The sequence below is a fragment of the Chiloscyllium punctatum genome, chromosome 10, assembly GCF_047496795.1.
Source record: "Chiloscyllium punctatum isolate Juve2018m chromosome 10, sChiPun1.3, whole genome shotgun sequence".
Classification (NCBI taxonomy): Eukaryota; Metazoa; Chordata; class Chondrichthyes; order Orectolobiformes; family Hemiscylliidae; genus Chiloscyllium; species Chiloscyllium punctatum.
This window is the reverse complement of record NC_092748.1, coordinates 73,644,140-73,656,245: the sequence shown is the minus strand read 5'-3', so window position 1 is coordinate 73,656,245 and position 12,106 is coordinate 73,644,140. Positions and strand designations below refer to the sequence as shown.

General features: G+C 38.1%; 1 protein-coding gene across 1 annotated transcript in view; it reads right to left on the bottom strand.

Moving 5' to 3' along the window:
* xirp2b (xin actin binding repeat containing 2b) overlaps positions 1-7,172 on the bottom strand; it is a 110,752-nt gene extending 103,580 nt beyond the window's left edge. The window contains exons 1-2 of the mRNA XM_072579511.1: positions 7,010-7,172; positions 5,248-5,828 (exon numbers count right to left, since the gene is read on the bottom strand). Of these exons, the coding sequence (XP_072435612.1) occupies positions 5,248-5,457 (210 nt within the window). The 5' untranslated portion in view covers positions 5,458-5,828; positions 7,010-7,172. The remainder of the gene's footprint in view (positions 1-5,247; positions 5,829-7,009) is intronic.
* Between the last annotated feature and the right edge of the window lie 4,934 nt (positions 7,173-12,106).

Here is a 12,106-nt window from a genome sequence, read left to right as displayed (position 1 = left end):
CATTAGGAGGGAGACTCAAGCTTAAGCTATAAAGCCCTGGTTAGACCATACATGTTGCCTCATTTTGGGAAGGATGTGGAAACTCTAGAAAGGGTGCAGAGGAGATTTACCAGGTTGCTGCCTGGACTGGAGGGTATGTATTAAGAAGAAAGGTTGAGGAGCTATGACTTGGCTAATTGGAGCAAAGAAGGATGAGAGGTGACTTAATAGAGATGTACAAGATGATGAGAGGCATAGATAAAGTGGATAGCCAGAGACTTTTTCCAGGGCGGAAATGGCTATCATGATGGGGCATAATGTTAACATGATTGGAGAACAGTTAGGGGAGATATCAGAGTTAGGTACTTTACATAGAGAGTGTTGGGTGCGTGGAATGCACTGCGAGCAGTGGTCGCAGAATCAGATACATTCAGGACATTTAAGCAACTCTTGAGTCGGCACATGAATGAGACTAAAATGAAGTGTGTGTAAGTTAGGTTGATCTTAGAATACAATAAAAGGTAGGCACAACATCAAGATCTGAAGGGCCTGTACTGTGCTATACTGCTCTATCTCATTTTGATCTAAATTGTCTCATTTTCTACAATTTCCTATTCTGCCATCTGACAGACAGTAACTAGATGATGATATTTCATGATATAGAAGTCAGAGCAAGTATCCAGTGGCTCCCACTTGCCACTTATTCATCCTGTCTCACAGGATCTCTGCCCTGCCTTGTCTTGCCTTGTATTATTTGAATGTATGCCAGGCAGAGTCATGGATTTCAGTAATGATCAGTCAAGGACGTGAACATACTGTTGTTGGGCGCTGGGCTTTGTTAATGTCACAATAACACCATGTTCCAGCAGCTCACAGAGGAAACATGTATTGGCTGTTCTTTAACCAAATGACATGTCTTAAAGTCAAATGAGAGTAGTTGTCAGTTCATTTGAGGAATGGTCATCAGTCAAGAGATGTCACCACATTCGCTCAAGGTCAGTCTAGGGGTTTGGTCATATATACACATTTGAAAGACTGTGTCAGGGTATTCATGTTACTACATTCAAGGGAACATGCAATGGTCAATAGACCCACTGTGCAACCAGTCAGGGGATTCATATGTTAGTTGGGGAACTATACAGGTATCAGTCAGGAGTCCAGTCATTAATCAGTTGGGGCTGTTCTTCTAAGTCAGTCATTGAGATGGGACATGGTCAGCACTGGGGTCTGTTCACTGAAAGTTAAAGCATGTCATTTTCTGTATTAAAGAAGTTGGGCAAGTTTGTTGTGGGCAGTATAATGGCATGCAGAGAGGACAATACTTGTGAAGGGCAGTAACTCAAATTACAAGTTTGGGAGAAGGACTGTGGTGCAGAGATAATTGTCTGTACCTCTGAGCCAGGAGCCTTGTGTTCAAGTCTTACCTGTTCAAGAGGTATGTAGTAATATCTCTGAACAGATTAGAAAATATCTATAAGATTAAGAGACAATTGTGCAGTCTAGGACATGGATTACCATGGATGGGAGTGGAGTGGGGGAGAACATTGACAGTCACCATCATCCAGGCTTTGGCTAAGTTTAAACAGTGCAACATGATGATTGACAACGCTAAGCTATGGTCTAGATTAGAGTGTTGCTAGAAAAGCACAGCAGGTCAGGCAGCATCCAAGGAACAGGAAAATTGACATTTCGGGCAAAAGCCCTTTATCAGGAAAGCCCTTCCTGATCTAGACTCTGGTTTCCAGCATCTGCAGTCCTTGTTTTCACCAAGGCTAGGCTATAGGCCCAGAACTCAGGGGGTAATGCTCGGAGATTATGAGTTAAATAAAATAATTCATGGGGGAGATCACACACAAAATGGCGACGGAGAGGCCCAGGCAAACGGAACACAAAGGTTGGGAGGATTGTCTTAATTGACGGTATGTACCATGAAGAATTACTTATGTTGTCTTTCATCCATGGGATGGCAAAGTAGGTGCTTTTTGTTGGGTGGGGGGAGCTCTTTTCTTGATAAGGAGAGGCTGAGCAGTTTGGGCCTTTACTAATTAGAGTTCAGTAGAATAAGCGATGGTCTTATTCAAATATATCTGAGGGAGTTTCACAGGATAGATGTTGAGAGTATGTTTGTCCTCATAGGGAAATCCAAAACTAGAGGTTTCCCACTTAAGACAGACACAAGGAGAATACTTTTCATCAGAGAGCTGTCAGTATTTGGAATTCTCTTCTCCAGAGACCAATAGAGGTCATTGAATATATTTAAGATTGAGAGGAACAGATTTTTGATTAACAATGGAACAAATGGTTATGGGGAATAAGCAGGAAAGTGGTGTTATGACTACAATTAAATGTTCTGTTCAACTTTCATATATTTCTGCCCCTTGTTCAAGCACCTGAAATTATTTTGTTAAAACATTGCTAAGCAAATGCAAACTTGTGACACAAAAGAGTTAATCAAATCTGAATTAACAATTTCCACAGGGAATCTATGCTACATTATATGAGAGCAAAGTCTTCCATCTTATTTGTTAATTTTATGTTCATACTTTACAAAATAAAAGTACATTTACATCATTCATTCATTCCAATATTTTGAAACTAGAGATCATGACCCTACTATGTTTTTCGAGTGGAACCATGTTCAACTCTATGAATGTCTTTTTATCAGCCAGTACCTTATCAAATGGTAGTACCTTCAGTACTACCACTCTTTTTTTTTAAATTCCCTTTTAAATAAACCATTAAAGGCAGTGTCTGAGTGGCAATAATAAGGCTTTAAGAGATGTGACATTAACATAGCACAGTGCCCAAAAACAGCATGTTCACTTCCTTGGCTGATCAATACTGACATCCATGTATTTTGTTCTGTTGTTTGTATGAACAGAGATTGAGATAGAGGTATAGATAATAAAGATAATAATGTTTCAAGAGAAGAAAGTACATTGCTTGTGAGGTTGTGGATGCTTTTTTCAAAGTTGGAACAACAGAAGCAGCCTGAATGGATAAGTCAAATTCCCACAGAACCAGGATTCTTTAGTTTAGCTGTTGAGATTGTGAAAGCTCTCACATCTCTTGCTCTCTCTCTCTCTTTGAAACAGCTAAAAGCTTGAACGCTCTTCCTGCTGCTAGAGTTGCATGTAAGACAACTTATGTTCCTGAATTTGTCTTTGCCAAGGATGTGCTTATGGGTGTTACAATACTAGAACAGTTAGTGAGTAGCTTATTATTTTGTTAAGTATTTTGATAGAGTTACAGTTCAGCCAATCCTTTTCTTTTATTTTGTCTGCATTTTAACAATAGTGTATGAATAAAGTACATTTTATTTCAAGCCCAATAGTTCGACAAATGAAATGGTATTTGGAATCCAACACCTGGTACTTGTCTTTAAAGTAAGAAAAAGTAGAGTATACGCTGTCTCCTTGACATGTTTTGATGGGGTTTGGTCTGGTCCATATCACTAAGAATACATTTTTCAGGAACATAGGAACTTGAGTAAGCCATTCAGCTCCTCCGGCCTGTTCTGCCATTCAGTGAGATCAAGGCTCAACTGTGGCCCAACTCCATATACCTGCTTTTGGCCCATATCTCTTAATACTTTGCTTAACAAAAATTTATTACCACAGATTTAAATTAACAAGTGATCTAGCATGAACTGTCTTTTGTGGAAGAGAGTTCCAAACATCTATTGCCCTTTGTGTGTAGAAGAGTTTCGTAACATCTCTTCTGAATGGTCTGGCACTAATTCTCAGATTATAGCCCCTATTCTAGAATCCCCAACCAGTGGAAATGGTTTACCTTTATCTAGCCTGTCTTTTCTTTTATTATTTTGATCAGATCACCCCTTAGCCTTCTCAATTTTAGAGAAAACAGACATAACTTGTAGAATCTGTCTTCATAATCCCTGAAGTCCTGTCAACCGCCAAAGTTAACATATCCTTCCTAAGGTATGGTGCCCAGATATGCTCACAGTACTCCAAGTGAAGTCTAACTTGGTTTTGTATAACTGCAGTATAATTTCTGCATCCTTGTAATCTAGTCCTCTGGATAAAGGCCAGCAATCCATATTCTAAATAAGACCTATTGTTGAGTTATAAAAAAACTGAAATTGTTTGAACTTTTATCAAATTAACTACAAAATATCACAATAAACTTTAGTCAATTCGGTCACATATTGGGATCTCAGGTATGCATATCTCAAAATTGCACATTCATTTTACTGATCTCTTTGTAACACGGTTGGAATTACACCACAACCTTCTTTATTACTTTTATTCCCTTCACTTTTTTTCTGCATTTTTTTTGTGCAAGTTTTAACTCAGGCTAAGTACAGACATGGGAGCACTGGCAGCTTTCCTGTAATTGAGCTGCGGACATTTTTCACATGTAAGCCTACACAAAATGTGTCAGTTATCAGAAGGTATATTCCAACTGATTTTACCTGGTTTTTATATATGAGGAATGGTTCCAACAAAATGCAATGGTTATGATTGGCAACCTTGCTTGTTCCCCACCACCATCCCCAAACTGTTCAAAGTCTACACAGTATTGAACCTGGAATCTCCCTGTTCTCTTGTGATTCAACAATGTGTCAGACATCTCATTTTTCCATCTACAGCATCTACACAGCATACATGTGTAGTTTTGTGCTTGTTGCTGCAAGTTAAATCATGTCAAAGGCCATTATCACCTTAGTAATACCTGTTTTGTACAGGCTTGATACTTGGATGAAGTTAGTGTTTCTGGTGTATGCTGGTTGTTATGTTTTCTGACTATCTCTTTCCATAAATCTGTTAATCTGGTGATTCATAGTGACAATAAAAGTTTTTGAAATATTTACATTTATAGCTATTAGCTAATTTTGCATAAATTATTGACAATTAATATTTCATTCAGTTGAAATACAATGAAATTTGCTGCTACAAACTGCAAGATTAGGCTGCTTTGGGCATAGTTGCAATTTAAAGATAATTGTTTAATTCAAAGCCATAAGTATAAATAATGTTTAATTTTCTGGATATGCCAACCCAAATGAGTTGAATTATTTTAAAGCAACAAATAGACATAGGAAAATATTAATCAGCTGGATGTAATTGTGCAAAAGCAACTGATAGCAATCTTTTATAAGGATGTTTTAAAAATCAGTTTTAAAGATTCTAATTGCCTGAAATAATTTATATTATTGCCTTCATGTTTAAAATAAACTGAGGCAAAATGACAAATATTCTCTGTAATTTTCCGTAATTAGATAGTACAGTACAAAAAATATGTTACCTTTTTGCTCTTTGGTGTATCTGACCTCTCAAACAGCATTTTCAGGTCATCTAGGGGAATGGCAAATCTCTCAATCCTTCGAGCAGCTTGTAGATCTTCCTTAACAACTTCATTTTGGGTTGATTCTATTTCTTGTGTGGATTTTGGTGAAATTGAGATGTTCTTTCTCTGTGTTTCCTCCAGCATTCTGGTTCCTGACTCAATTTCCATATTTTGTAGAAATTATACTCTCAGCAGGTAAGCTATAGTGTCTGAACACAGGATGTCTTCGGTAATGTTACCAGTGAAATTCCAGCTCTGGTACTTATGTTACAGTTGTTGATATCCTTGGAATGGCAGACTGGTGACTAAACTGTTGTTGAGGGTTGCTGTAAAAGCTCTTGAGTATTGTCTGAAAGCTTGGTATCGAACGAAGTGTCCAGAAGGAACTTCAAATTACTGGAAACAGACTGAGGTAAAAACTCATACGATTTTCGAAAGACATTCCTTGAGGGCGATGCAATTAAATCACAAGACTCCCACTTCTTCTTTGAAAGGTTCAGTGAACCCTCCTTTGTTTGGAATTCTGCCAAGTTGGTTTCCTACAAGTCAGAAAATGTCAAAATTGAAACATATGGAAGAGAATCGAAGCATCATAAGGAAAGTATGTGTTTACGAAATAAATCTCATTTGTGGCTAAACCTCAACTGCGCAAAAGCATGAATTTGTTTAAACTGAACAGCCCTTTTCATGTGAAAACTCAAGCTCAAAAACATTTTCCTGATTTTGCTTCAAGCAGCAAGAATACAGCTGACCTTCAACAAACACTGCCGAACTTGCAGTGAAAATTCCCAGCTAACAGGAAACCAGATCAGGAAGAGAGTGAATTCCCAGCACTTCCTTGAATGGAATAATGCCACGTAACAGTTTTACTTAGAAACTCACTATTTGTTAAGTAAATGCTCAGAAGAAAATGAACACCCTGCCAGCAGCCTTCTAAAGATAACACTTAATATGTAACCCACAAGCTCCTTTGCCAATTTGGCACCTTTTTTCTTGCCGTGTCTCAAAACAAACTGCAACTTTTTAGAAATTACAATAAAAGCAGGGCTTTACTGTCTTGAATATCACATTACAGAGAAATGTCTGACACTGTATACGCTGTGCCATAATGCATTTAATATAATACATGTAACCTGAATAATAGTGATTGGAGGTGGTATGCCCTTTCACCTGGAGCTTTATAAACCTATAAAAATAGCAAAAGGTACAATCTGATTACAAACATTTGGGGCGGTCATTCTGACAAATAACCAACTGCATGTGAGCAGAAACTAATAACTTACTCTTGTTATTTAATTCAATGTCATTCAGTGAATGTTTTCCACACACGACTGCTCCCCATTGTGTCAACTCCATAAATGACCTTGTGTGGGCAAGAGTTGCAGTAGCATTTGTTTTGCATTAAAATATAACTTCAGATTACTATCTGCATTATTTTTAAACATGTACTTACTATATATTTTAAATATTCAGTTGTGGAGTTAAATGCCTGATTTAAACATATTATTGAGTAATAAAATCATCACTCTTTTCAACAAAATACAATATAAAACTCTGCCTCTATTCACTGAAGCAAAATAGTTCTTCATACATAATCCTAAGATTAAAGACGTTACATCAGAAAATTATTTAATTTTTCAAATGAATTAGATCTGCACTAAAATAAATGTAAATCCATTATGAAGTTACAGTTAAACAATTCTTCTACTGCTTTTCTTACCATAGATTTTCTTTTTGAAGTTAAAGCAGTATCAATTGCAGCAACAACAGTTTAGAATCTAATAAAATTTAAAAAGTAAAGATCGCACTTAGTTCTCAGGACTCATTAAACTAATGAACACCCAGCATGATGGTCTGTCACACATCTGACAACAGATAGCTGAGGATACAAAATCTCCAATATCCCGCTCAGGACAATGCATTATTTAAGAGACCTCAAAGGAAAGCCAGGAGCCAATGGCTGCACAGATCAGTTACTCCTATGTACTCAGTTTACAACACAGTCCTTTAAACCATAACTTATTTCTCAAGTCACTAAAAATATGTGATAAACTTGGTTTAGAACATGTTGCTTTGTTATACAATACAACTTAACTCATCAGTAACCATATTAATAATTATTAATATTATGGAGAGTTAATTCAATTGCAGTCCTACACACACTGAAAGTATTTTTATAATAGCCTGAAAGGAAAATAGATCAGCGTTTGTCTTTGTGTGTAGATATTTTATTGCACTTAGTCTGGTTCTCAGATCACGCTGCAGATTTTTTTCTTAAAAGTCAAGTCACAGCTTGACTGGATATGTTGGAATGTAAAATAATATTGGTTGAAGTAGAATTTAACTCTTGATTATGTAAGAAATATTATAAATTGATCAAACGCAATGAGTTGCATTTATTAACAATATACTTTGCTTTTTCTACAAAAGTGGTTTTCACTCATAATTGTGCAGCAATTGTTAACTGGACATTGTAAAATGCTCTAGAGTTTTAAAAAATCAGTTCTCAAATAGTTCTGTATAAATAACAAGTTTTTCACTATAACAAACCATTTGCCCCAATCATTATAAATAATACAGTAGGTTACTTTCAGAATTTCAACAGTCAGCAGTAATTGGGTTTCACTTAACTGGATCAGATGAGGTTGTTCTTAGAATCTGAAAAAGTTAGGGGAGATTTGATAGAGGTGAACAAAATCATGAAGGCTTTGACATTATAAACAAGGAAAAATTGTTTTCAGTGGCAGAATGGTTAGTAACCAGAGGGCATAGATTTCAGCTGACTGCAAAAGAACTAAAGGTAAGGCAAGGACATTTTTTTAATGCAGTGATTTGTTATGATTTGGATTGCACTGTCTGAAAGGACATGGAGTAGATGGGAAAGATTAACTTTCAAAGAGGAACGGGCAAAATATTTATTTGAACTAATATTGGAAAATGACAGAAGAGTGAGATAGTTGGGTTGCTCATTGTTAGATATGATGGGTTAAATAATGTCATCCTTGATATGTCATCCAATGGCTTCAGAAGGGATTACATCACAATATGGCAGAGCTGAACATTATTATAACAGACATTCGTGTCCACCTGACATAATCAATTCTTTCTGAGATTATTAGTACTGTCACAAATAACATGGATAACTGTATACTACTACAAGAGCATATAATTTATTTGGGAAGGTGGCAATATGATCATTGTCACTGTCTCTTGATTTGAGTATGGCATCTGCTCAGGATTTCATATGCTTACCACAAAATTCATGTAATATCAGAAGATGATTCATAACCCACAGATCTTTGGGCACATGGGCAGGAGGTTCCGTGAAGTAGTAAGATCCTGGGTGCAGAATTTGCTTCCTTATTCTTGTCTTTTCTGCAAACACTCTACCTCAGCAGTAAGGCGGATGGGTTCAAAGAAAATTGAACTTTGATGTAAAAGTTGTATCCATTTTGAATGATTGATGGCAAGCCCTTCCTAGTCAGTAATATCAACCCTGCCAGTCTTCAACGAAAACTTCAAAGTGTCTTTGTAGAATTTTATTTGTTCTCCCCTCACCTCAGATTTCTAACCATTTGAGAGTTGCAAAAAACAGGACATTGCTGGGGAGATACTTTCCAGCATTTTGTACACTGAGTCCAGTTCACCTTAGTTGGCTTTGCAGGAGCTTTGCCTGAGTGCAAGTCTTGGATTACAAATTAGTGACAGTTTAGACCACTCAAGGAACTCCCGCACGTTCTCCCCGTGTCTGCATGGGTTTCCTCCGGGTGCTCCGGTTTCCTCCCACAGTCCAAAGATGTGCAGGTCAGGTGAATTGGCCATGCTAAATTGCCCGTAGTGTTAGGTAAGGGGTAGATGTAGATGTAGGGGTATGGGTGGGTTATGCTTCGGCGGGCCGGTGTGGACTTGTTGGGCCGGAGGGCCTGTTTCCACACTGTAAGTAATCTAATCTAAATGTCTCCAGTTTGACTGTTGAATATAAGTTTGTCCTTCTACAAGCAACTCAATAAGCATTCATGCAAAATCTCTGGTGGTAGTAGCCAATGTATTAAGACATTCTTTTATCATTGCTGAATCCTGGATATATCATAATGCATATTCAAAGGGTCTTTTAAATACTTTTGCATTCATTTAGATTCAGCCCCTTCATCAATAATATTCCTTTTATCACAAGGTCAGAAGTGGGCATATTCGCTGATGACTGTGCAATGTTTAGCACCATTCATGATTCTTGAGATACTAAGCAGTCTATGTACAAATGCAGCAAGACCTGGATGATATCCAGGCTTGACTGAAAAGTAACAAGTAGCATTTGTGTCATTGTGCCACACAATGACATATCACTGACAAGAAAGTCTCAAACCATAACCTTTAGATCTTCAATGGCATTATCATCACAAATCCACCAGAATCAACATCCTGAGCATTGTGATTGACCAGAATTTGAAGCAGACTAGCTATATAAATACTGTAGCGACAAGAGTAGGTCAGAGGCTAGGCATTCTGCAACAAGTAACTCACTTCCGGACTCCCCAAAGCCTGGCTAATATCTATGATACAATCAGGAGTATGATGGAATACTCCCCACTTGCATGGATAAGTGCGATTCCAATAATATTTAAGAAGCTTGACTCTATCCAGGACAAAGCAGCCTGCTTTATTGGCCCCACATCCACAAGCATTCACTCCCACTGCCACTGATGTTCAGCAGCAGCAGTATGTACAATCTACAAGATACACTGCAGAAATTTGTCAAGGTTTTTTTCAGATAGCACCTTCCAAGCCCAATACCACTTCCACCTAGAAGGACAAAGGCAGCACATACATGGGAACACTACCACTTACAAGTTCCCCTGCAAGCCAATCACCATCCTAAAATGGAAGTATATCACTGTTCTTATTTTGCCCCTTGCTGTTCTGCTAGTATCGAAGTTCACTTTGAATGCAAATTGGAAATTCCCTGCTATAGTTTTGCACTGATTTGGCAATATTTCTTCCTTTTATACCTTCAAACACAGTTCTAATTTATCCAGGAGTGAGACAAAGTCAATTCACCCCTTGTAACTTGGTTGTAACAGAATGTTATTGAATCATCATTGTCAAACTTCCAATGTAAACTGCAAGAAAATTAAAATTTAATCAGGTTATATTCTTAAAGTCAAGCCAAGTTCTTGGGTATTTCCATGTATGACTAAGAGGAAATAATAAAGTGTTTATGTTTGACTGGCATAGCAAGTTTTTATAACCCACCCCAAGTAAAATAGCACACTATTTGCTTGAAGGAAGGCACATATTATTGTTAACAAACTGTCACTGCTGCCTCACAGCACCAGGGACACAAGTTCAATTCCAGCCACAGGCAACTGTGTGGAGTTTGCATATACTCACTGTGCCTCTGTGAATTTCATCTTGGTGCTCTGGTTTCCTCTCACAGTCCAAAGATATGCAGGTTATACCCCTATTGTAAGGTTGAAAATGATAGATATTTAGTGACAGCAGGTCTTGATCCCTTGCAGGACTTCTTACTCAACATTGTAAGTGGCAGAATTGGTCCCTGACAAGGCCTATGTTTACAATCTCAGACCAGGAATACCATGTTTCTGCATTCCTCTATCAGGCTGGATTATGACGTGCTGAGAGAGATGAAAGACAGAATTTTACTTGCATTTGCAGATCCTTCCATTGAAAGCAAAGTGAGGTCTTGAACTCATAGGGGTGAACGGTGGGACATGAAGGAAATATTACTGGCAACAACCAATTAACTGAGAATGACCTGCTTCTCTGATCTATTGAGTCTGCCCACTGGTCCAGTTTTTGGAAGCATTCTGTAGTGTCAGGAACATGTTTAGTTGCCTTCCTGATGCCATCTACTGCCATTTTACCATCACTTGTGGCTCCCAGCCCACCACAAAGAGCTGGTTGGGTGGAAATAGGATCCTATATAGTAATAAAAATAGCAAGTGCTGCACAAACCCAGAAGGTCTGCCAATAACTGTAGAGAGAAAAATACAGCCAATATTTCGAGTTCAATATGACTCTTTTGAGCTTGGATTCATATTTAAGAGCTCCATGGGTAGGCAAGCTTTGAGATGGCATTTAGTTGTAATTGATGCCATTTGTGTTTCACTATATACATTAGTCCACATTGTTCATAACTGGACTGTGTCTGCAGCAGATGGCGAGGAAATCAGCAAGAAGCAAAGACATACTTAAATCCATCCTCATCAGTCTGTCTTCTGCAGATACATCTTTCCTTTATTGGTAGGAGTGACCACCACATGTCCTTGTGGAGGTGAAGTTCTGTCTTTGCATTGAGCCACATCCTATGGCTCTATCATTATACAAAACATGAAAGGCTTTGAACAGATCTAGTAACTAAAGAGTAGATCTGCATGAGGTTCTATGGCTATCAGAAGCAACTGAATAGTAATGCAACACAATCTGCAACCTCATGGCCCAATTTATCCCCGACACTACCATCATCATCAGGGAAGGGAATCAACAGTTTTTCAAAGAAGAATGCAAGAGGGCATGTCAGGAGCAGCACCATGCATGTCTAAAAATGAGGATTTCATGATAGCACATTCAGTGAGGTGGTACTTCACACTCTTGGTGAAGACTGGCAGGCAGGAAGGGCATGGGTGACTGCCAGACAGAGTAGAAGAAAGCAGTAAGTACATGATTCCCCTTTGTCCATTCCCCTTTCTAATAGATGTACTATTTTGGATACTTTTGAGGGTGATGATTGTGCAGGGGAAAGCAGTGACAGCCAACGTCATGGCACCTTGAGTGGGTCTGCTGGTCAAAAGGGGAGGAA